This window comes from Halichoerus grypus, chromosome 2, assembly GCF_964656455.1.
Source record: "Halichoerus grypus chromosome 2, mHalGry1.hap1.1, whole genome shotgun sequence".
NCBI classification, from domain to species: Eukaryota; Metazoa; Chordata; class Mammalia; order Carnivora; family Phocidae; genus Halichoerus; species Halichoerus grypus.
The window spans coordinates 144,386,659-144,412,637 of record NC_135713.1 but is presented as its reverse complement, the minus strand read 5'-3'; the positions used below and the strand labels follow the sequence as shown (position 1 = coordinate 144,412,637).

The 25,979-nt window shown below is 42.8% G+C and overlaps 1 protein-coding gene across 3 annotated transcripts in view; it reads right to left on the bottom strand.

Annotated features, from left to right (window-relative positions):
• RNF130 (ring finger protein 130) overlaps positions 1 to 25,979 on the bottom strand; it is a 127,918-nt gene that overhangs the window by 89,515 nt on the left and 12,424 nt on the right. For all 3 annotated transcript variants that reach the window (XM_036071191.2, XM_036071190.2, XM_036071192.2), the window contains exon 2: positions 5,852 to 6,046. In XM_036071191.2, coding sequence (XP_035927084.1) covers positions 5,852 to 6,046 — 195 coding nt within the window. The remainder of the gene's footprint in view (positions 1 to 5,851; positions 6,047 to 25,979) is intronic.

The following is a 25,979-nucleotide window of genomic DNA, read 5'->3' as shown; positions in this document are numbered from 1 at the left end:
CGATTTCTTCTAGAAGTTTATGTAGTTTTACTTCTTACATTTTTGTCTATTATCTATTGTGAAGTCATTCTTACACATCGTAAGGTAAGGGTCTTAGTTCTTTTTTGTCTTTTGCATCTGGAGAACAACTGTTCTAGCACTGCTTGTTGAAAAGACTGTCTTTTCCCCACGGAAATGTCATGGCACCTTTGCCAAAAATCAACTGAGTATAAAAGAAGGATTTATTTCTAGACTCTCAATTCTGACCCATCAGTCTATGTGCCCATCCTTACGCCAATGTCACACCGCCCTGATTACTGAAGTTTTGAAATCAAGTAGCATGAAGTCTTCTGACGTTGTTCTTTTTCAAAATTCTTTGGGCTATCCTAGGTACTTTGATTTTAGGATTACCTTACCCATGTCTACAAAACATCTTATTTGGGAAGTTTCAGCTATTATTTCTTGAAATATTTTTTCTGCCACTTTCTCTCCTCTTCTCTGGGATGTGACAGTGTCCCACAGGCCTTTAAGGCTCTGTTCATTTTCTTCAGGTTTTTTTTTTTTTTTTTACTTGTTCTTCAGAGCAATAATTTCTATTGCTCTATCTTCAAACTCACAGATTCTTCTGCTGTTTTGAATCCACTGTTCAAGTCCTCAAGTGATGTTTTCCATTTCCAGTATTGTACTCTTCAATTCCATGATTTCCATGTGGCTCTTTTCGATAATTTTTCTATCCTTTATTGAGAATCTCTAAGTGTTGGCTTCTGGTACCATTCATGTTGTCATATTTTCCTTTTTAATTCTTTAAATATCATTTCCTTTAGTTCTCTGAACATACATTAATTGAGGTCTTTCTCTGCTAAATTCAGCATCTGGGAATACTCAGCAGCAGCTTCTGCCGACTTTTCTTTTATTTATTTATTTTCTAAATAGGCTCCATGCCCAGTGCAGAGCCCAAAGAGGGGCTTGAACTCACGACCCTGAGATCAAGACCTGAGCTGAGATCAAGAGTCAGATGTTTAACCGAATGAGCCACCTGCCCCTGCAGACTCTTTTTCTGAGTATGAGTCACACTGTCATATTTCTTTGTATAGCTTGTCATCTTTTGCTGAGAACCAGACATTTCAGACAATAAAATGTCACAACTCTGCATTTTTTGCCCTTAAGTTTGTTGCTGTTACCTTGTTTGCCTGCTTTGTTTAGTAGCATGGCCAGGTTAGACCTGTGAGGTCTGCTTCCTCTGTCGTGTGCAGCCATCGATGATGTCTCTGCTCCGTTTATTTAATATTCTTTCAAGACTAGCTGTCAGCCAGTTACTGGACACGGGTGCTCAAACATCTCTGATCAGTAAGGCTGATACCATCTGCTAATGGATCTGGGTGTAGGGAGAGAACAGTGTTCAAAGCTGTGGCCTCTTCCAATCCCGCCTGGGCTACTTCTGCAAGTCCCATCTGTCTCCTACCTGCATGCACACAGTCTCAAGGTCACCCAGGGGTGTAAACAGCTTCAGCTCCGAGACCACCACGGAGCATGTGGTCTCAGACAAGAACACACTTGGCTGCAGCCCTGGGCTGGGAGAGACAGACCCTGGCCTTTCTCCACCCTCCTGTCCCTGAGACATCACTTCTAGAGACAACAATGTTGGGCACGGGTGTCACCCACCCTTCCGTCACTGCAGGGCAAGCCCTCCGTCCTTGCCACCCACCCTGCCCTGGCAGAAACTCCATACGACACGGCTCGGGGCGTGTGGGAAGCAGCCCAGGGCCAAACACCACAGCTTCTCATTGTTCCTACCCAAAGTCTGGCAGTTGTTCAAGGCATAAATGAGCCTCAGACTGCTGTCTGCCTCTGGCTGATTTCCAGAACACTGAAGTGGTTGCTTTGTCAGTTTTGTCCAGTTTTAGAGTTGCTTTCTTTTGAGAAGAGAATCCGGTGATCTCCTCGCTTGGTCACAGCCCAGAAGTGCCACTCTTCTGTTTACTTTTTAATCCTTTACAGAGGTTTTCTTACGATTTTTACTTTGGAATCTTTCAAAGCCCAAGAATTAGAGAGAATGTAATGAACATCTATGTACTCAACCCTCAGCTTAAGAAGTGACACATGACAGACATGTCCGAACCGCCTCATTTACTTCTCTCTGGTCCTAAATTCCCCTCCCCCAAAAATCCCCTTTCCAGGAAGACCCATTATTCCAAAATTTGGTATTTGTTAATCTAATACATGCTTTTGTTATTTTATTCATATATATATATATATATATATATATATATATATATATATATATGCTTATATGGCAACTACTGTTTTGCATTTTTTAACTTCATTCAAATGCTATTTGTACATATTCTTCTACGACTTACTCTTTCATGCTCATTATTATGTGTTTGGGATTTAGTCATGTAAATACATGTGGCTTTAATTCATTGACCGTTAACTGCTGAATAAATACACCACAATCACTCCATTCTCCTGGGATGGACAGCTGGGTATTTCCAGTAATTTGCTGTTACGATGCTGCCATGAATACTCTTGTGTGTTTCCCATGCACACACAAGAGTAACAAGGGCCTGGAGGATGACAGAGAGGGGCCACAAATGCTTGTGTAAGTACATGAAATCTCCCCATTGGCTCCCATACGGCTGGAGGCAGAAAGTGGGAGATCTCGTAGGAAGGGCTAACAGTGGTTGTCCTCCACGACGGGGATTCAAGGCCTTCCACAGAACCGAGGTTTAGAGTCACAAGAGGCCTTCCTAGACAGGAGGCAACTTGTCCTATGTCACCGAAGAAGTCAGTGGAAAAATCGGGGACTGAAACCTAGGTTTCCTGTCTTCCTTGTTTCTCAAAGCAATAGCTGTGGACTAGAGGCATTAGCATCACCTGGGAATTTGTTAAAAATACAGAATCTCAGGCTGTACCCCAGATATGCTGAATTGGAATCTGCATTTTAACAAAATGCCCAGGTGCTCTGTACTGCGTGCACACTAGAGCCTGGGAAGTACTCTAGAGGATGCATACAGGCATGAAATTCCTGGATCACAATGTAGGAGTTCTTTAATGATACCACATAATGCCAAATTTCTCTCCAAAGTACTATACCAATTTAGTTTCCCAGATTACTCGGATTTTTTATGTGTCTACTTACAACATAAAGCCATTGCTCACTGTTCTCATGTCTGCTTTGATTCCATTTGCCTCACTAAGGTTCCACTTCCTAACACTATATCCCCAAATCTGGCCCTAAAGTTCCTCCCTTGTGCTGTTACACACTAAGCTGTGATGAAAGGGTTACATGGTCAAATGAATTTGGGAAACCACAGGTTAATCTACGTAGAACAAGGTCTTAATCCTAAAGCTCTCAGAATCTCAGTATGTCTCTCAGGAGCCTCTGAAAGTAGACTACATTTTAAGCATTTTCCTAAACTTATTTTACCACTTACCTTTTTTTGGCCATGGGTCATCTATGAACAGATCTGAATATATTAATGTTTTAAGGAATACAGATGGGGGGAAATCTGTGATAATTTATAGAGGCCTCCCTCCTTTTTAAAACAAAAATCATTAAAAAAAAAAAAAAAAAAAGAACATCAATTTCCTCTCTTATATTCCCCAGATCGTCTCATATCTAAAAGGCTCATTCTAGCTACTTCTTTGCAGTTTTATGTATGTAAAATAACACCACCAGGAAAGAAAAATACATTTTGCTCAGATGAATTTCTCCCTCTCCAGGTTTCTTCATGTTTCCAGTAAGAAGAAATCAGTACGGGAAGATCAGGTCCAAAATTTCAAATAGTTTCTCTTCGCTCTAAAACATCCAAGAACAAATTAGCACCTGCTCTGAGACCTAGAGCAGAAAAGCCACTGTCTCTGATCCAGTGTTCCCACACCGATGGCCAGCTGAAATAGACTGTCCCTTAATCTCCTTATGGTCTCCCTGAAGAAATTAAAAGCTACAGGACTCCAGTGATCTCTGGATAGTGAAAATCACTCATTCTATTTTATTCCTTGTGTTTTACTATTGTTTCAGTTTTTCTACAGTGAGCATGTGTTACTTTTGCAACTAGAAAAAATATAGTTTTGTTCTAAAAGGCTTAATTTGAAAGGAAGAAAACAAGTCACCTAACAATAAAATTTAAATCCATCTCATTATTCTGTCAAAATAGACACAAAAGGTGACCCTCAATTAGGGTGCAGAGGCCTTTGCAAGATTAATGTCTAAAACTGAGTATGTCATTAACATTCTTCAAACATGTCATTAAACTTTAAAAGCTTTATGAACGCAGAACTTAACTTTATCTAGGTTTCAACCCTGAGAGAGGAGAGACCACTGGTGAGCCCGCTGGTCTGACCCCTGCTGCGCTCTCCCCGTCTAGAAGGGCACCATGCACGGCTGTGGGGAGGACTATGAAAACATGTATTGAAAAGCACCACATCAGGTCAGCAGGGAAACACAAAATAAAACGACTCATTCGAATGGCCACAATCCAGAACACGGACAGCAGCAAATGCTGGAGATGACGTGGAACAACAGGAACTCTCATTTATTGCTGGCAGACCCGCAAAATGGCACAGTCACTGGGGAGGATGGTTTGGCAGTTTATAAATGAAACGTGCTCCTACCATACAACTCAGCAATCACGCACCCAAAGGATCTGAAAACTTACATCCACACAAAAACATGAATATTTATAGCAGCTTAATTCATAAATGCCAAAACTTGGAAGTTACCAAGATGTCCTTCAGTAGGTGAGCAGATAAACTGTGGTATATCTAGAAAATGGAGTATTATTCATCACTCAAAAGAAATGCACTATCAAGCCATGAAAAGACAAGGAGGAAACCTAAATGTGTATTACTAAGTGAACGAAGCCAGGCCACAAAAGCTAGACACTGTATGATTCCAACTACAGGACATTCTGGAAAAGGCAAAACTATGGAAATAGTAAAAAAAACACCACCACCAAAAAAAAAAATAGTGGTTGCCAAGGGGTGGAGAAATGGGAGGGATGGGTGAAGGGGTGAACAGGCAGAGCACTGAGGATCTTTGGGGCAGTGAACATACTCTGTATGATACCGTCACGGTGGGTACGTATCTGTCCAAACCCACAGAAGGTCAACAGCGGCAGTGACCCCCAGAGTAAACTAGGGACCGTGGGTGACTGTAAGAGGTCACTGTAGGTTCACCAACTGTAACGAATGCCGCGCTCTGGAGGGGGACGCTGATAGTGAGGGGGGCTCTGCATTTGTGGGGCTGTACGGGAAATCTCTGTACTTTCCACTCAACTTTGCTGGGAACATAAAACTGCTCTAAAGAATAAAGCCTATTAACCCCCACCCCCCAAAACCTCATAGTCCAGTGCCTGGCATTTATAGTAAGTGCTCAATAAATTGCAACTGTTGTTATTAAAGCAGTTTAAATTAGAGATATCCTCAAATGCTCCCACAAGAAATGAAGAAATACAGTTACTACTGAGTCCGTTTTGACATTTATCCTGATAAGATAAAAAGCATCCTCCTCGAAGAGGTCATCCTTGAGAGTCCATAACCTAGACGAATGATTCTCAATGGAACACGTTATTTTTCAAAGTTATTAAGTGGAATGTAGAAATGCAAAATGACTCAGGATTCGGTCACAGCCAGTTATTTAGTAAGTGCAAGTTTTACAGACTCTTATTTAAGAAACAAATTCCACTAAAGGAAAAAGACATGCATCTCAAGAAACAAATGGTAATACCAAAAATGAACATCAAAAACGAATATAATCACAGAATTAGGTTGTGAATGATGTGGTTCAGTGGTGGTAGAATGCTTACCTACAAAGCACTAATTTCTAGAAGGAAAAACAAAATTTACAAGCCCCCCTTGTTTTGTTTACCTGGATGAGTCATGGTGACGGGCTCCTCTTTGGATTTATTATTGTAGATAACTACGGCAACGGCATTGTGGAAAGCAGCCCGTGATATTTTCTCTTTAAATGTGCAATTTCCCCGCTGCAGCAAGGCAATCCACTGTTTGATATTAGGAGGGACAAAGAACCGTGTTTGAGGATCACAGCCCAGATGATCAGCAACTAAATAGAAAAGAAAAAAAAACATTTTTTCTCAAGATAAATTAAATCAGTCTTTATCAAAGTGCTCAACTGTTTCCCGAACACTCTGTGTATCCAAAGCACTTCGAGCAGCTCGGGGCCAGCAGAGCAATGAATATACCCATGAACCTGAACCCGTATCTGTACAGGGAGAGAGAGGCTCCATTAACATGTTACCTGTGATGCAAATGAAAACCGTGAAAAATCCCATTTAACTTCACAGACTGACAATACGCAGTGCAGTCTGGTTAAGAGAGGAGGACGAAAAAGCAAACGCAGACGCCCCCGTCCCCCAACACCCAGGTGACTCATCTACCCCTGACTTCTGCTCATTGCACTTACTCTTCTCTCCACACCCCTACCCTATCCCCACACCCCCACCCCTTCTCACCCCACCCCCACGTTGCTGAAAGAGACTGATTTTGCTTGAGGTAAACAAGGCAGCCAAACTAACTTTTGCTTCGGTTACCAAGTGGCTTGCTGACATTCAAGCATGTTTGAACAAATTTCTTAGTAAGTGTCTAAAGGAAATCAGAAAGGTAAGTTTTGGCCTGTACTGGAAGTTCAAATAGTTAAAATAACATGAAACCAGAAACTAGAATAGATTATTCCTCTAATTTACATTTACCGGTAAAAACTACAATTCCCCGTTAAGATACACGTATTAACTTTACTATATGCACCTGTCTGACAAGATGAAGCCCCAGCACACTCCCTGGGGACACTAGTTACAGGGCCACTGTTGTGGATGTGGGGGACAGTCTGTTCCGGATTCCCGTAAGTACACGGGAACCTTTATGTAAGGCCAGGCTCCTCTATCCCAGTCTGCAGACATGGTCATCAAAGCGCTGTCCCCTTTCGCAAGTCTAAAGAAGCCCCGCCGGCAGCTCTTCCCTCTCCCCACCGCGTCACGCTTCTAACAGGTGAAAGTGAATGGGCAGGGTGGTCCAGACCGGGAAGGAGTCACAGAGGTGAAGTCCGCAGACCGCCATCCATCCGCAGTGCCAGAGGATGGCCAGACCCAGGCTCTGCACTGGCTGGGGCGGGGGGAGGACAAAGGGGAACACTAAAAGCAAATAAATAATAAAAATACCAGATCAGTATTAATAATAGACTGTAGGAAAAGATGACACCAGTGGGGAAATACATGCTTTCCACACCCCAGAAATACACCTACTTAGCAGAAGAAACGTTCACGCTACTTAAACTGCACGGTGTAGCGATGCCAGCTAACTTCGGAGAAATGGTACAGCTATCTTTCCTACTTAGACCGTATCTTTCCCCCGAATTCTCTTACTATCGCGGTGAAGGATTATAATGAGAGTGTATTTGCTACCAGAGGTCTCCTGACCCAACTGAAACATAAATAATTTCACGTCATGATTTATATTGTTGACAACTATCACCCTTTTCCTTAAACGAATTCTGCACTCCGAAACTTTAGTCCTTTCTCAAATGGGCGGGAAAAAAAAGCCTATATCATAATTTTAGTAGCCAACTATTTTATTTATTTTTAAAGATTTTATTTGCTTGAGAGAGAGAGAGAGCACACACGTGCATGTGCACACAAGTGGGGGGAAGGGCAGAGGGAGAAGCAGACTCCCCGATGAGCAGGGAGCCCGACACGGGGCTCGACCCCAGGACCCCCAGGATCATGACCTGAGCTGAAGGCAGATGCTTAACTGACTGAGCCACCCAGGCGTCCCAGTAAGTCAACTATTTATTGAAAGACACATTGAAGGCATTGTGAAACTCTGAAATCCTGAAACAGACTGTTTACTTGCAGTGCTGTTTCCCAGATAATTATGCTGCTTTAAAATAGAAGCATTTAGGCTAAGTGTTAAGATAACCTCAGTGTCTTGGAAAAACCTCCAATGCTATATACAGAGAGCAATCAAAGAGCTGGTCTTAAGTGTTTCATTTGTTATTTTTCATAACACACTGCTGCACAAACCCTGGAAGAAAACGCAGAATCAAGAATACCCAAAAGGACGTGTACACTTGTCTTCAGCAAAATAATCATTTTTCTGTGACTTATCCTGTGCTCCCTATGATTTCATGCATATTCAGAGGGCAGTAAGGAGGAAGCAACACAATGGTCATGGAATAAGGAAGACGTGGGGCTTACATTCTAGATCAATTATTCACTAGCTGAACAACCGCCTGGGTTCAATGATCTCATCTTCAACTTTTACTTACTAAGACGAAGTTAAAATTCTTACCTCACGAGAGTTTTATATGTCAAAAGGCTATAATAATTCCTCTACTCTTAAGTGCTTTAAAAGATTAATTCCCTTGGGGCGCCTGGATGGCTCAGGCGGTTAAGCGTCTGACTCCTGATTTCGGTTCAGGTCATGATCTCAGGGTCGTGAGATTGAGCCCTGTGCTTAGTGGGGAGTCTGCTGGAGATTCTCTCTCCCTCTCCTTCTGCCCCTCCCCCGCTTATGTGCGTGCTTTCAATAAATCCATCCATCCATCCATACATACATATGTACAATATTAAAAAAAATCAATTCCCTTTTCTTTAGTTTTATGGGTTTCATCTTATCGGGTCCTAGTGTTCCAGTTTGGTGCTGTGGGGGTTTTCTGCACCGATGTGTGTGAAATCCACCCACAGCTTGGAGCACATGTCTGCCCCACATCCCCGGCTCCTAACACCTCCCGTCCCCGTCTTGTTCCCTCTCCCCGTTGTGCTGACAGGGTCATCATCCTCTTAGAAGATAACAGTCATCATTTCCAAGACCGAAAAGACACGGGAAAGGATGCAACCACGGAGCAAAATCTATCAAACATACTGAAGGAGAACTTTAAAATTCTCTTAAGGAATCCCCACCCACTAAGAACAGATTCTACCCATAACGCAGGATCCAAATAAATTCCAACAACAGACTATATGAGAGGAAGAATGTCCTTATTCCCAAATTTCACCCAAGTCATCATCCATAGAAGGTCTCTGCAAACATTTATGTCAGCAAGAATATGCAATAATAAGCGAGAATAAGATATTCAAGTTCCTGTTCAAGGAAGGAGTTTCCATTATTCAGAAAAAGAAAATAAGAGGTTTCCATAACCACTTGGTCGCATGTTTATTTTGTCTATTCATTCCTTCCTATAATTAAAAAATAACTTGAACGGTGAAAATGTGAACAGCTCTAAAACAACTTCCCAAGAGGACTGAAGATGAACCAGTTCAGTGGCCCTACTTCGCAATTTAATACCAGTTGTTTATACTTGAAGCAATTTATTAAGTGAAGACGCAGTATGGCATAAAATATCTATGCAATTAGGAACCATTAAAATCTATCAATAGCAATTTTGCTCAAATTCAAAATCATTTTCTTTTTTTTTTTAACCTGCCAAATCTAGAGGAGGACTTCATCTCTGACTTCTTTGCATTTATTAGTTATGGTGTCAGGAAAAACTTCTAGGAAGTTATCATGAAAACGTGAAATTACAGATGATATACAATACTGTATTACAATATCTTACAATTTTGTGAATTATACTTTGATAAACCTGAAAAAATGTTATATTACAGAGAGGCTGAACATCAGTTTTTTTTTTTTCTGTACGGCCTTTCCTGTTGAATCCAGAAACAGTAACGAGAATTTTATTTATTCCTTGACAAGAACCAAAACAATCACCGACAGGAACAATTATGGAATCCTCACCTCAACGAACACAGAAGCTCAGCAACAACTGAACACCTTGGTCTTGAATGTTAAGGAACCTCTAAATATATTGAGAAGGCCATGCCTGACACAGAAATGAAATCTCAGCAATACTGGTTGGTAGTATACCTTACCAACATGAAGGGTGCTTAGAAATCCAGGAAAAGAGCAACAGGATGGTAAAGGTCTCGTGGGGGCTGAAACCCAGATGGAACGCTGGAAAACCACTAGCCAGAGAGGAGGGGGTGCAGAAGTGACCAGCACGAGAACAGAGAACAAAGACGAAGCCCTTCTCTCGAACTCTCACGAAAATCAAGATGGCACATAACCCAAGTTACAATGCTATACCAATGTAAGATAATCAAGTTCTAAAAAGAAGAACCCATCTGCAATGGGAACAGAGGAAGAATATTCTGGCACAGAGTATATAAATATTTAAAGGGTTCTGTGAGTGAAGAAGTCAGTCAATAAATAAAATCTCTCTTCCCCAAGCAGCCCGAAACTCCCACTTTGGTTCACCTGACTTAGACCTCATTGCATGAAAACGCAAACACCCCATCTAGCGTGTAGTGGTCACCACATTACTGTGTGGGTCATGTCTCCTTCCACGGCCGAGAACCACCAATCTGCAGCCGTGGCACAGCCCAGCTCCCCCGGGGCGCCTCACGCTCTCAGAGCCTGGGCGTCTTGGCTCCTCCAACTGAAATGCCAAGCCCAACGCTTCCTTGCTGACCACCTCCTAAACCTCAGGATTCTGCTAAAGTATCTTCCCCGGAACACCCTCCCGGCCTCCCGAGGCTGAGCTGGGTGCTTTGTGTTTCCATGGCAGCCCGAGATGACACACACTTTAGCTTTCATCCTACTGTACCAGCAACTGGATGTTTATTCTGAGTCTCTCCTCATGTGTGAGAATGTCCTCCAGCATGTGTGGCACAGAGGAAGTACTTGACCTCCCAGGTGAAGGGAGAAATGGGAGAATGACAGAGGGAGACTGAGCAAGAACTGACACAAAGAACGAGTCCGTGCCAAAGACCACTGTTTACCGTGGCAGTGTTCTGACGGGGGTGATGTTCTCCTGGCGTGATGTCCCTACGAAAGAGGTAGGTTCCTTGCTTCCTAGTTCCACATTAGATTATAATCTCTTTCATCTTTAGGTTTCCTGCTTCTTATCCCGACTTTCCTTATTTTCCCTCTGTTAAATTCTAATTTTATGATTCAAAGGACAAAAGGGAATTCCTTATTTGTGTTGCCAGTTTCTTAATTTTTAATGTTCAGTGACTGGATTTAAATGTCTAGCTTTCATCCCTTCATCCACATCCACAGATAACTTATTCTCTTACCACTTCTATACTTTCACTTAAATCTAACATCTTTTTATTATTACTTATCTTCAGTGTTTGTTTAATCTTGTTGAAACGCTCTGCTTTCCTTTTGTCTTAATTTCTTGTTAACTCACTTGTTAGTTCAATTTTTCTCTTAACCTTGTATCTACTTTGTTCCTCTAATTTTCTTATCCCCTCCCCCCACCCCCTTCCACTTCTGTTCATGTTTTTCTTTTCTGGTAGGATTTGTTGTCATAACGGCCAGGAAAAATCATCTGGACGGACCCCAGCCTTTCTTGATTTTTCAGGAACCTTATATTAATGATCATTCCCTCTTTGTCTTTTTCCCTCTCAATTAAACCTGCCGGTCCTTTCCATCTTAAAAATAAAGAAGAAAAGAAAGCAGATATGTCCAAAGTCTCCCGCTTACCGTCACCGTTGTCAAGAGCTGCCTGTTCCTTCTGCTCCCACCTCCTCAGTGTCCACTCACACATCACATCTTCATCTCTGCACCCAGCCGCTCCGGCTAAAAGGCACCAATAGCCTCTGCATTTGCTGGGACACTGTGTCCTCTGCACTGACTCTCAGTGACATCCACCTCAGCTGAGTACTCTCCTCTCCTGGCTCTTAGGGCCCTCGGCCTCCTGGCCTTCCTCCTCCCTTCCTCCTCCTCCTCCTCCCTGGTCGCCTTTCCCTACACTTGAATGTTCAGTGTTGACGTTACCGAGCACTGGGACCCCACCCCGATGTAGGTCGAGGACTCTCCAGGGCTAGAATTTCTCCCCACACTGATGGTATGTTTTCTTACTGGAAGGACGATGTTTACTAACATCTTGTGCCAATCAGCCCTTTCCTGAAAAACTATTTTTCATTTTTTACTTCTATAAATCCGCAGTTTCCAGTATATTCAACTAAAGCAGGTCGACAGCATGCTAAGAATCAGGAGAGAAATATGGAAAATTATACACAGGGAAAGGGTCCTTTCTCTCCCACTCCAAGCAGAAACTGGACTTGACCCTGATGAGCTAACAGGCATTTCTGAATGTCTCCACTGGTTCACATGGAGTGAGGCACGGGAGGGAGGCAGGTGTGGACACACTGTCACTCTTTCTGGTTTGTTTCTTTCTAGGTGACTTTGCCCTGCTTCCAGGCATGACCATGGGATCACCCCAGGGTCTGGAGTAGATTCTGTTAATTGCCCCCAAAAAACAAAAACAAAAACAGAGACCTTATTTATTTTGGGCATCTACAGACCACCTCTACCCAACCATATGCTTTCAGTGACACCTATTTGAGCTCAAACTCCAGGGGGAGGAAAGTAGACGTCCACTCTAAGATGAGCCACAGGAAAGCGAATAAGGAGACATGTGACTACAGCTGCTGCTGGCAGCCATTTTGTGATAAAGAGGGAGCAATCTTGGGATGAAGTTAAAACTAGGATGGCAAAGGGGAGAGATCAAAAGGAACAAGATCCTTAGTAACTCTGCTAAGTGTTGAATCCCTGAACCCTGAAAGCGGCCCTAGCTTTGACCTTCCAGTTCTGACACAAAACACTGTAAGCAATCTAAGTGGGGATTTGTTACTTGGAGCATTCACGCTTCTTGTGTATCAAGCAGCAATGACTGAGTTGGGGACTTTATCCCTGCTGAGGGGCTTTCTTAGTCCACAAAGATCCACGCTTGGCTACGCAAGCCCACCAAGAAGAAGACCAGACCTAAGGAGAAAGCGTCCCTGGGAAAGTCCTTTGACACAGGGAGGCAGCCAGGACGTCAAGCCTTTGCCTCCTTCCCTCACTTAAGGGACGTGGTATGTATCTGGGAGAGGGGAGAGTTGTTGGAAGACTAACATCTCCAGCAAGGACTCTTGAGAAGCATCCATGTAGGCAGAACCCAAAAGGTTGGTGGAATTTGAATGACGGAAAACCATCTTTATTTTCACTACACTAAATGAAATCTAGCGTTTTCTTCCCCTCTGAAGGTAGGCAACAAAACATCTGCACCTCTGTAACTAACATTAGCTACTGCAGATTCGGAAACACATGAAAACATACCCGCGATTAAACTTCGTAGACCCAACACTGGTAATCAAGATGATCAGACCCACTGCTAGATCTTGTTACTTAATATGATCATAAGAAAGCCGAGTTATTTTAAATAGTGCTCCTGCGTTTCAGAAGACTCATTTACTTCTGCACGTTATCACTACTCTGAGGGTCTCTCCTCCACTAGACTGCAAGAGGATCAACCGCCAGGCTCCGTGAACGTGCCTCACTTACAGGGTGTACCTGGGTCCGTTCCTATTACTTTACTTTGTTCTCATGTATCCTGTTACTCCTAAGCTTCTTTGTACTCTCCCCCATCCTTCTCTACTTCTGAAAGCAGTGATCACATTTTCTCTTAACATGCATACCTGATAAAGAGTTTACATTTAATCAATGTCTCTAGTTCCTTCCTGAAGAACACGGGCTCTTAAAATATGTATTGGTTTCATACGGCTACCCCAACAAAGCCCTATAAGACCTGGTGGCTTAAACAACAGAAATTGATTCTCTCACTGTTGTGAATGACAGATGTCTGCAATCAGGGTGCTGGCAGGGTCACGTCCCCTCTGAAGGCATCGGTGGAGAACCCTTCCTTGTCTCTCCCAGCATCTGGTGGCCCCAGGTGACCTTGGCTTCTGGCTGCATCATTCCAACCTCTTCCTCCGTCTGCATGTGGCCTTCTCCACCATGTCTGTGCCTTCATTTCTGTCTCTAAGGACACTTACTGTTGGATTTAAGGCCCACTTGGGTAATGCAGGGTGCTCTCATCTCAGGATCTTAATTTAATTACATCTGCAAATGTCATTTTTTCCAAATAAGGTTTCCACATTCACAGGTTCTGGGGATTAGGGCATGGACACATCTTCTGGGAGGCCACCATTCAACCTACTGCCGAATAGAGCTCCAACCACCCCTTCCATCTTATGTGTAATTACCAGTACTCAGTTCTACCTTTCTCTAATTACCCCATCCCTAATAGTTAATGTTTCATACGGTCAGTGCTTGTTAAATGTTACCTACAGATTCTTATTAGTCTTTACGTTAATCCGGGATCGCCAGAGAAACACACCAAGAAGACACGTGTCTGTATAAAGAGATTTTGTGTAAGGAATGTGCTCATGGGATTATGGAGGCTGACAAGTCCCTAGATCTCCAGGGTAAGTCAGCAAGCTGGAGAGCTGATGGTGTGGTTCTAGGCCAAAGCCTAGCAGCTTGAGACCCAGGAAGAGCTAATGTTTCAGTTTGAGTCTGCAGGCAGGGAAGGGCCAATGTCCCAATTCAAAAGCAGTCTGGCAAGAGGAATTCTCTCTTACTGGAAGGAAAATCAGCTCTTTTGTTTCATGAAGGCCTTCAACTGATTGGATGAGGCCCACCCACATTGGGGATGGCAATCTACTTTGACCTGCTTTATCCGGTCTACTGACCTAAATGTTAATCTCATCTAAACACACCCTCACAGAAACACCCAGAATATCTGATCAAATTATCTGGACACCCTCTGGCCCAGCAGGTTAAGCCTCTGACTCTTGGTTTCACCTCAGGTCATGATCTCAGGGTCGTGAGATCAAGCCCCGCGTCAAGCTCTGCACTCAGCAGGGAGTCTGCTTGAAGATTCTCTCCCTCCACCACTCACTCTGACTCGCATGTGCCCGTGCTCTCTCTAATAAATAAATCTTTTTTTTTTAAAGATTTTATTTATTTATTTATTTGACAGAGAGAGAAATAGTGAGAGCAGGAACACAAGCAGGGGGAGTGGGAGAGGGAGAAGCAGGCTTCCTGTCGAGCAGGGAGCCCGATGTGGGACTCGATCCCAGCACCCTGGGATCATGACCTGAGCCAAAGGCAGAGACGCTTAACGACTGAGCCACCCAGGCGCCCAAATCTTTTTTTTTTTTAAATATTTTATTTATTCATTTGACAGAGAGAGAGAGTGCGCACATGCGTGCAAGCAGGGGGAGTGGCAGACAGAGGGAGAGGGAGAAGTGGGCTCCCTTGCCGAGCAGGGAGCCTGACGCCGGGCTCAAGCCCAGGACCCTGGGATCATGACCTGAGCCGAAGGCAGACGCTTCACCAACTGAGCCACCCAGGTGCCCCTCTAATAAATAAATCTTAAAAAAAAATTAATCATCACTGTCCTCCTCACATCTCACTTTTTCCTTCTGTGTTTCATTTCCTCCTTCCTTATGAGAATAATAACATCCCTTTGATGTTCCTTCAAATGAGGATCTGTTCAGGGTAAAGTCAGGTTTTTGAGTAAACTTGTCTTTTTATATCTGAAAACATCTTCCATATGATCTCATTCTTGAATGACAGCTTAATTAGGTAAAAAATTCTAGACAGTTACTTTTCTCTCAGCACTTTAAAGATATTATTCCATTGTCTTCTGCCTCTTATGAAGAGAAGAATCTGAAGAAAACATTTTAATTGTGTAGGTTCTCCCATCCAAGTACTAACCAGGCCCGACCCTGCTTAGCTTCTGAGATCAGACGAGATCGGGCGCGTTCACTAGGTTCTCAAATGTTATTGTATCACTTTTCAGCTTTGAATCTAGTATCTTTAAAAAGTAAAATGTGTCCCTTATTTTTCTCCTAACTGGCAAGCTTTACTTCTTTGGTTATATTTATTCTAAAGAAACAGATTTTTACAAGTCATTACCTTTTAGTATAGAGTTTTTAACAAGAGGGCAACAATAAGATCTCTTCTGTTCACCTAGAGTGCTGGATATTATCAGTCAGCATTGCAAGAAGGGTCATCCGTAGCCGAACGGTCAGCAAGTTCAATTGTCAATAGCTATCCATTATCATTTGTCTTCTATAGTCACTGTATATCTCAAATGGATTTTGATTATTTTTCACATCCTTACACAACTTAAATATATCTGCTGGATGTTCTCCATGACATAATAAAAAGCATCTTAGAAGTAGTTTTAAATGATGGCTAATACAATTCACTTCACCTGAAAAGTCACGTTCAGAAATATTTTCTACTACAACTGATACAACCAACACTTCAGTGCAAGAGAGACGCTACAAATCCAGGTAACCAAGAAGCGTGCTAGGTCCCTGCACAGAAGTGGTGCCACAGTGCAGCCCAAGGGGGTGCTAATCATTTAATCCGTACCACTCCTCATTCCACCAAAGCATTACAGCATTGAGTACGAGTTTTTCTACAGCTCTCTTTTCTGTTGACTCCGGTCCACCACACTTTCCTCTCCCCTCTCTGCCTACTCTTTCTCATTTTCCCGTTGCTAGCCTCTTAGCTGGAGGGGTTTCATCAAGCATCTGCCCTGGGCCCTCTCTTCTCAGTGGCCAATCTCATCCACTCCCATGGCTTCAACCATCACCTGTATGTACGTAATGTCTAAATCTCTCTCTTGTGTTTTATTCTGTAATTTTCAACTGTCTGCTAGATATTTCTCCATGAATACTGAGTATCTCAAACTCATTATTTTCCCCCTTCAAATGTGATCTTCCCACTATGGAATTCCTGACCGACAGCATCATCATTTACGTAAACACACAAGACTGAAATCCCTGTTGAAAAATAAGGAAGTGACGATTAAGAGACAAGACTAAATAGTGTTCAGTTTTCTTGGCTGCCACCAAAAACCCACCAGGGCAGAGCAAAGCCACCGACTATAGCTCAAACTGCTGATGCACAGGAGGACGTAAGGACACCGCTGGGCAGAAGAGTCTTTGAAAGGCATTATTCCCTCCCCCACCCCAGCTTTACTGAGGTGTAATTAACAAATAAAAACTAGATATATTTAAAGTATACACTGTGATTTGATATGCATTGTGAAATGATTACCACAATCAAGTGAGTTCATATATCCATCACCTCACTTACTTTTTTTATATCTGGTGAAAACACTTAAGATCTAGTCTCTTAGCAAATATCAAGTATGCACTACAGTATCATTAGGTTTAGTCACATGCTGTACGTATATCGCCAGAACTTATTCATCTTATAACTGAAAGCTGGCAACACTGGAAGGCATCATTAATCCTCGGGCAGAGGGGCGCCTGGGTGGCTCAGTCGTTAAGCATCTGCCTTCGGCTCAGGTCACGGTCCCAGGGTCCTGGGATCGAGCCCCACGTCGGACTCCCTGCTCGGCGGGAAGCCTGCTTCTCCCTCTCCCACTCCCCCTGCTTGTGTTCCCTCTCTCGTTGTGTCTCTCTCTCCTTCAAATAAATAAATAAAATTAAAAAAAAAAAATCCTTGGGCAGAAAAGTAAAGGATATGGAAGCATTCCTGTTTTATTTATCACTTCTTTCTTCTAGTACTAGTAGTTACAGTACTAATGACTCGGACACAGTGACAGTGTTAACAAAGACTAGGTTATCTGAAACATTCTTTCTTTTCTTTTTTTTTTTTTTAAGATTTTATTTATTTATTTGACAGAGAGAGAGAGACAGCGAGAGAGGGAACACAAGCAGGGGGAGTGGGAGAGGGAGAAGCAGGCTTCCCGTCGAGCAAGGAGCCTGACACAGGGCTCGATCCCAGGACCCTGGGATCATGACCTGAGCTGAAGGCAGACACTTAACGACTGAGCCACCCAGGCGCCCCTGAAACATACTTTCAAACATAAGAATAATGGATTCAACAATACATTTAAAGGATCACACACCATATCAAGTGGGATTTATTCCACAGATACAATGATGGTTCAACCCCCACAAGTGAATGTGATGCCCTATGTTAACAAAATGAAGTACCATATGATCATCTCAACAGATGCAAGAAAAGCATTTGAAAAAATTCAACATCTATTTATGATAAAAACTCTCAACAAAATGGGTATAGAGGGTATGTACCTCAACATAATGAAGGCTATATAAGACAAGCCCATAGCTAACATCATACTCCACAATGAGAAGCTAAACCCATTTCCTCTAAGATCAGGAATAAGACAAGGATGTCCACTCTCACTACTTTTATTCAATATAGCACTGCAAGTCCTAGCCAGAGCAATAAGACAAGAAAAAAAAAAAGAGGCATCCAAATCTGAAAAGAAGTAAAACTGTCTCTATCTGTAGAGGACATGACATTATATATATAAAACCCTAAAGATTCCACCAAAAAGCTGTTACAACTAATAAGCAAATTCAGTAAAGTTACAGGATGCAAAATCAATGCACATAAATCTGTCGCATTTCCAGACACTAATAATGAATTACTGGAAATAGAAGTTAAGAAAACAATCTCATTCACAATTGCATCAAAAGGAATGAAATAGGGCACTTGGGTGGCTCAGTCGTTAAGCATCTGCCTTCAGCTCCGGTCATGATCCTGGGGTCCTGGGATCGAGTTCTGCATCGGGCTCCCTGCTCATCAGGGAGTCTGCCCCTCCTCTGCCCCCTCTCTGCTCCTGCTCGCTCTCTCTCAAATAAATAAATAAAATCTTAAAAAAAAAAAGAATGAAATATCTAAGGTATAAATTTAACCAAAGAGGTGGAAGAGCTGTATATTTAAAATTATAAGACCTCGATGAGAGAAACTAAAGAAGAAACAAATAAATGGAAAGATATTCTGATTGGAAGAATCAATACTGTTAAAATGCCCATACTACCCAAAGCAATCTACAGATTCAATGCAATCCCTATCAAAATTCCAATGGCACTTTTCACCAAAATAGAATAAATAATCCTAAAATTTGCATGGAACCACAAAATGGCCTGAATAGCCAAAGCAATCTTCAGACAAAGCTAAAGATATCCGGCTTCCTTATTTCAAACTATATTACAAAACTATACTAATCAAAACTGCATAGTATTGGCATAAAAACAGACACTCAGGGATACCGGGGTGGCTCAGTCAATTAAGCATCTGACTCCTGATTTCGGGTCAGGTCATGATCGCAGGGTTGTGAGACTGAACCCTGTACTGGGTTCCACACTGGGTGTGGAGCCTGCTTAAAATTCTCTCTCTCCCTCTGCCCTCCCCCTGCACTCCCCTCCAAAACAAACACACACACACACACAGATTAATGGAACAGAATAGCGAGCTCAGAAATCCACACAAATATGGTCAATTAATTTACAACAAAGGAGTCAATAATATACAACGGGAAAGGGATGGCCTAATTCAATAAATGGTGTTTTGGGAAAAACGGACAGCAACATGCAAAAGAATGAAACTGGACCACTATCTTATACCATAAACAAAAATCAACCCAAAATGGATTAAAGACTTAAACATAATACCTGGAACCACAAAACTCCTAGAACAAAACACAGGCAGTAATTTCCTTGATTTGGTGGTGACTTTTTGGATTTGAGTAAGAAGTAAAGGCACCAGAAGCAAAAATGCGCAAGTGGGACTGCATCGAAGTAAAAAGCTGCTGCACAGCTAAGGAAACCATCCACAAAATGAAGAAGCAACCTATCGAATGGGAGAAAATATTTGTAATTCATGTATCTATCTGATAAGGAGCTAATATGCAAAATATATAAAGAACAAATACAGCAAGAACATTTCTTCATCTTAGGGTCCTTGCTTTATGCAAATTTCTATCCACACAGTTCTCCACCATTCCTTACATTTGACAGGTGCTAAGTGTGTAATGCTGTTGTTAACCTTTGAATAAATAATATGTGAGTTAAAAGAAATGACTCATCCGTATGGGAAAAAAAAAAAATGATGGGCTAGGAATAGCTAACTGCTGAGGAAGGAGGTAGGAGAACATGAAAAAAAAAATCATGAAGTCAGTCCTTGTGGAGGACAATTAGGGAAAAAAAAAAACCCCATTGTGAGAGACTACTCACATGAACAAATTGAGAATGGGTTTAAAGTTTTCATAATCTGATATGTCCGTAAACTAATAAATATAAGTAATAAGAAAAACCTTTAGTTTACCTTAAATAACAACTAATCAACGGGACTTGTTGAAGTCGATCTCAAGATTAGGCTGTAATGATGGAAAAGTATATCTAAGGAACTATTATTCAGAGGGAAAAAAGAAGCAGATATTTTGTATCAAGATAATAGACGTCCTTTAGGGAAATCCAAGAGAACAGAACTCAAGAACCTGTCTAAGAGACAGAAATGAAACTTTGATGGGGGCAATATACCTATGTCACCAGCCAAACAGAGTAAATACGAAAGTTCTTACCAGGTCACCGAGCCGGCAGACAAGAGAGAGTACTGATGGGTGTCAACGACCTGCAGGACTGCAGAGATCTTGTTCAGCTAAAAGCAGGGTGTCTAACAAGTTCGTGATCTGCTTTACCATTTGCTTTGTCTGCAACAAGATAATGGCTAGGGATAACCAGGGGCAACTGTGACCCAGAACCCAACACATGCTCAGAATGCGGAGTGACTAGGAACTTGGAAGAAAGCAACCCATCATTACAGTTTGCAAAACCCAGGCAAAGATAGCTGGGCAATTACAAATCATCCTGATAGATAAAGATAATGAAACCAGGAAGAATGCACGAGATAAATTAAACTTTAAGAAAGACTCACACAAAAGCTGTAGAGGCAAATGCAGGATGACAGTGCAGACTTATAAATTATTTTTCCAAAAATTAAAAAGCCGAGGAAGAGTTAAAGATTGCAAATAACGACAGGAACAAGCAAAGTGGCTTCTCTCACCCCCTTCCCAAAAGATTTCCTTACAAGTTTTTTTTTCAGAGCAAGAGAAGTAGGAAAGAAATGGGTCTATTGCAGGGTCAACAAAACAGTGGATGAAAACATTTCCCAAAACCTTTTTTTTGCTTTCGTTTCCTCTATCAAGGAGAAGAACCTGAGAAGGGCGACCATCAGAGTAAGACTAAAGGACACTGCAACTGGGTGCAGAGGTTGTGAGAAAGCCCATCTACAGATCCTCAGGTTACGCTTCTCTGTGACACACTCTTATCTCAGTAAAACCGCTTTGTACCTGGTGCACTCATGCTCATTTCTTCAAGAAATCTCTCATTCCATTAAGATGATCTGTAATTACCCAGCTTTCTTTGCCCTGGGGTTGGTGAACTTAGAAAATAATACAGCTGCTTTCTTCCAAATTTCCAGTCACTGTGCTTCTACGTCACCAAATGCAGAGCAAATTTTCCAGGCCTCGGCACACACCCTCCTCACCCTCCTCAGCAGTGTCAGTGGGGGGTGAACCACTTAACTCTGAGACAATGCACATTTCTTTGGCCTCCTCTCTCCCCCTCGGAGTCTTCTTGGCTGTCCAGTCTTCCCAGCACCTTCTGTTGAAAATACAGTTCTTTTCCCCCACTGAATTGTCTTGGCATCTTGGTCAACAATCAATTGATCACAAATGTAAGGTTTTTTGGATCCCACTTCTAGTCCATTGATCTGCAGGTCTGGGCCAGCACCACCACACCGTCTTGTGGTAAGTTCAGAAATCGGGAAATGGGAGCCCTTTGGTCTTGTTCTTCTTGTTCAAGATTGTTTTGACTATTCAGGGTCCCTGTGAATTTTAGAATCAGCCTGTCAATCTCTGCAAAAATCCAGCTGGTGTTTTCTTAGGATCATGTTGAACCTGAAGGTCAACTGGCTGTATTAACAGTAGTAAGTCTTTGGATCCATGAATATGGGATGACCCTCCACTCATTTAGATCTTTAATTTCTTGTGACAATGTTTTGTGGTTTTCGATGCCAATGCCATTTTAAAGGGTATTTTAAAAAATTTATTGTCTAATTGCTTGTTCTTGGCATATAGAAGCACAATTAACTTCTTCTTTGTATTTGAATTGATCTTATATCCACTGACCTAAGTTTACTTGAGTTAAAAAAAGAAAATCATTCTGTTATAGGTAATAAGAAATGAAGCTTTACTGATGTTTCATTATGGATTAACACTGGCTGCTTTTCCCAATCCGCGTCTCACTGTCATGTCTCCTACTGTATCTGAGGTGTCCTGAGTGGGATCCCACAAATGTAAAGAGGGTAGCAGGGACTCCCTCGCACACGTGTTTGTTTTCACTTTACTGTAAAACAGCTGAGTTACATGGATTTACAGATGAGACCATCTACTTTTAACTAAACTGTCCCTCAAATAGTAGACAAATGCCTTTAAAAAAAAAACCCTGCAAAAAAAAGCAAAACAAAAAAAATTGGCAGAACTGACATTTCTACTGCTGTGCAAGCTCTTCTTAGTCACCATGAAAGGGGGGGAAAAACCAAACAAAAAAAAACCCCCAAAAACCCAAAACCCAACTAATCGGATTTGGAAAATAAAGCAAAAAAGTTAGAAATTAACATGAAGACTATTAGAAATACAGATTTATTACAGCTGTTGACCTAAGTGCTGGGCCTTCAGATGCTCTATCAGAGCACTCCAAGGGCACGGCGTAACATTCATAAGTATAATACCGGGGATACATGTATATGCGCAACCAAGAGAGTCCGTGTTCCCGTTCCATAGGGAATGGGTTAGAGTGGGTGACAGCGGACACAAGGAAGCCTGTCAGGAGGCCACAGTCTAGATAGGAGATTAGAGTAGTCTGCGGTAGATGTGGGGAGAAGTGGACACATTTTAGAGACACTTAGGGATCTGGATCAACAGGACGTGGTAAGTAATTAGATACGGGGGCTGGAGGCCTAACGAAGATGTCTCAGTTTCTGGCCTAACAGCCTGGGTAGAAGGCGGTGCGGTGCTATTGATTGAAACAGCACCCATCGGAGGAGGAACAGGGCTCTGGAGGAGAGACGGTGAACTGTCTCGGACACACTGGGCCTGAAAGAAAACTGAGAGGGAGTGAACAGCCCCCTCCTGAGCACACACCCCATAAAACGTGTGCACGCCAGCATTAGTTTAACAGCCACAAAGCAGGCAATCCACATGCCCATCCACAGAGGCATGGATAAACTGTGACCTACTCACGTTTGCTGCCACTGGCAAAACCATTCTACAGACAGTAACGTGAGTTTACCTCACACGTTAGTGATGGGAGCAAAGAAAACTCGTCCCAGGAATACAAAAGCACGCATGCCAAGACCTATGTGCATAAAGTGAAACGACTGGCGCCATCTGTGGTGTTCAGTCTGGGGAGGGGGAGAGGGGGTGTGGGGACTGGAAGGGGCTTTCTGGGGAACCCCATGGAGCTGGTGATGCTCGCATTCGTGACCAGGTTTGGGGTTACATCAGCGTGTACACTATGGTAACTCATCAAGCTACAGAATTAGGATTGTGTATTTTTCTGTGTAGGTTATAGCTAAAAATGTTAATTCAAAAAAAAAAAAAATCTGGCTAGCTCACTCCTCAGGTTAAAACCCTGCAACCGCGCTCTGACACACGCCACAACATGGATGGACCCTGAGGACATTATGCTAAGTGAAAAGAAGTCAGTCGCAAAATGACAAATACTGTGTGATTCTACTTATAGGAGGTTCCCAGAGCAGTCAGATTTCGAGACAGAAAGTAGAAGGGTGGTTGCCAGGGGCTGGTGGAGGAAAAACGGGGAGTTTCAGTTTTGCAAGATAAAGAGTTCCAGAGATCGGTTATACAACAATGTGAATACACGTAACACTACTGAACTGTACATTTAAAAAATGGTTAAGATGGTAAGTTTTGTATTCTCTGTATTTTACCATAACCAAACATTTAACAAACCAGCAAACCCTTCAAAAGTTTTCTATTCTTCTTGAGATCAAGTAAAAAATCCTGACACAGCCTAGAAAGTACTGACCCACCCTTTCACCTCTACTGTACACCAATTTCCCCTTAGTCTCTAAATTACTCCTTTCCGTTCCTCCAGCACACCAAGGGTTTTTTGTACCTTTCGGTCTTCATATAGGATTCTATAGGATCCCTGGCCCTGGAATGGGCTTCCTTTCTGTGCCCCTTCTTAGTTTAGTATCTGCTCATGCGTTAGTCTCAGTGTTAACACTTCTTTAGAGGAGCCTTCCCTGACCATCCTGGACTGGGTTAGCTCTCATTTATGCCCTCTTGGCATCCTGGTACTTTCCCCAAGAATCAGTAATGAACAGTTACTTGTGTGTTAGCATCTGTTCAATGTCTGTTTTCACCACTGGACAATACACAGGTGCTGACTCACCTTGCCTCCCCGCCCAGACAGCGTGCAGGACCTTCTTGTCCCTGCCTGCCACACAGTAGGTACTGAATGAGTATTTGCTGAATGAGTGTTTGAAGCAGCTGCCCGACTTGAGTTCAGGATTTCTGATCTGGATGAATCACAGTCTGGTGAATCCCGGACGAGTGACATTAGAAAAGTAACCTAGGTAAATAGCACTCCAATGTTTACAAAGTGATGAAGGTGGATTGTGCAAATTATGGACGTGGTAGGGAACTGCTGATCCTTGGCAAAATTTCAGAAGTTATTATTAAAAGAGTAAGTGCAGAGCCTGAGAAGAGAAGGGTGTAATCATGGGGTGCTAGCACAAGTCCATGATGTACGAAAGGCAGACTAATGCCGCTCCCCCCCTCCCCTGCATGATCCCATCCTAATCCCTGGGACCTGTGAATATGTTAGGTTACACGGCACGAGGGAATTAAGGTTGCTCTTCAGCTGACTTTAAAATAAAGAGATTACCCTGGACTGCGTGTGTGGGCCTAAGGTAATCATGGGGTCTTTGAAATGTGCAAGAGAGAGGCAGGAGATCAGATAGAGCGAGCAGGCAGATGCCTCACCCTCACTATAGCTTCTGAGGACAGAAGAAGGGCCATGAGCCAAGGAATGCAGGCAGGCTCTAGAAGCTGGGAAAGGGACGAGAACCGATTCTCCCTTAGAGCCCCCGGGAAGAGTGCAGCATTGCCAGTGCCTTGATTTTAGCCTGGTGAGACCTGATTTTGGGCTTCTCACTTCCAGAACTATAAGACAATAAATCTGTTGTTGTTTTAAGCCAGCTGGTTTGTGGCAATTGGTTCCAGTGGCAACAGGAAACTAACATACTACGGTGGAGCCATGAAAGAGCCACTTCTTTTCCTTCCTTGCCATAGCTCCTGACCTAGCAAATCCAGAACAGAGTCCATAAATACCTTTGTTCTTTCCATCAAAACACCTGATCATGTCTTTTATGATATCATAAGACTAAGAAACAGCACCAAATGCAAAGCCAACGAAGTAAATTAGAAAACTCTGTGGCGTGCCCGGGCCAAGTGCTGATGAACGGAACAAGGTCAACCATCTTAGAAGGTCTTGAGCAACACACTATGAGGGTCTGCTCATTCACATCCTTCAATACTGCATCAATTACATAGAGCAGGGATCCTTAACTTTGTGTTCGTGGACCACTTGGGGCTTCAAGAGGTATCTGAACCTTCTAAACCTTACTAAAAAATTTTCTGTGTTATCTACATAAATATGTATTTTTTGGCAGAAAGCTCCATGGCTTTCATTAAAACCTTAAAGGGGATCCATAAGCCCGGAAGGTTAAGACCTGACTTAGATGAAGATCCAGAAAGTATGCTCATCACATTCACTGTTGACACAAAGCCGCTGGAAAGAGTAAAGACTGTGGGTGACAAATCAGGATTCAAAGAGTATCTTGAAAGGCTGAGTGAACAGGTTGCGTCCAGTGAAGATAAAATCACACAGCTCAAGGCAGCCACTGAAAAAGATTCAGAAGGTTTAATCAACGGTAAGCTCAGTATGAGTGAGTGATTAGAGCCAAGACAAGTTATGGGCCTGGAGGCAGGTGTCCAGCAGTACGGAGATGGTGACAGCAAACACATTTACTGTGCCCAGTCGGGGGTTTCTCGTGTACCCATTTCCTAGGGCTCCCAGAACAAAAGACCACAGACTTGGTGGCTTCAAACAAGAACTGTGTTGCCCGGCAGTGCTGGAGGCCAGACGCTGAAATCAAAGGGTCACAGGCTTGGCTCCTTCTGGAGGCTCCCAGGGAGCGATGGTCCCACGTCTCTCTGAGCCTCTGGGGCTCGCCAGCGATCCTCGGCTGGCCGTGGCAGC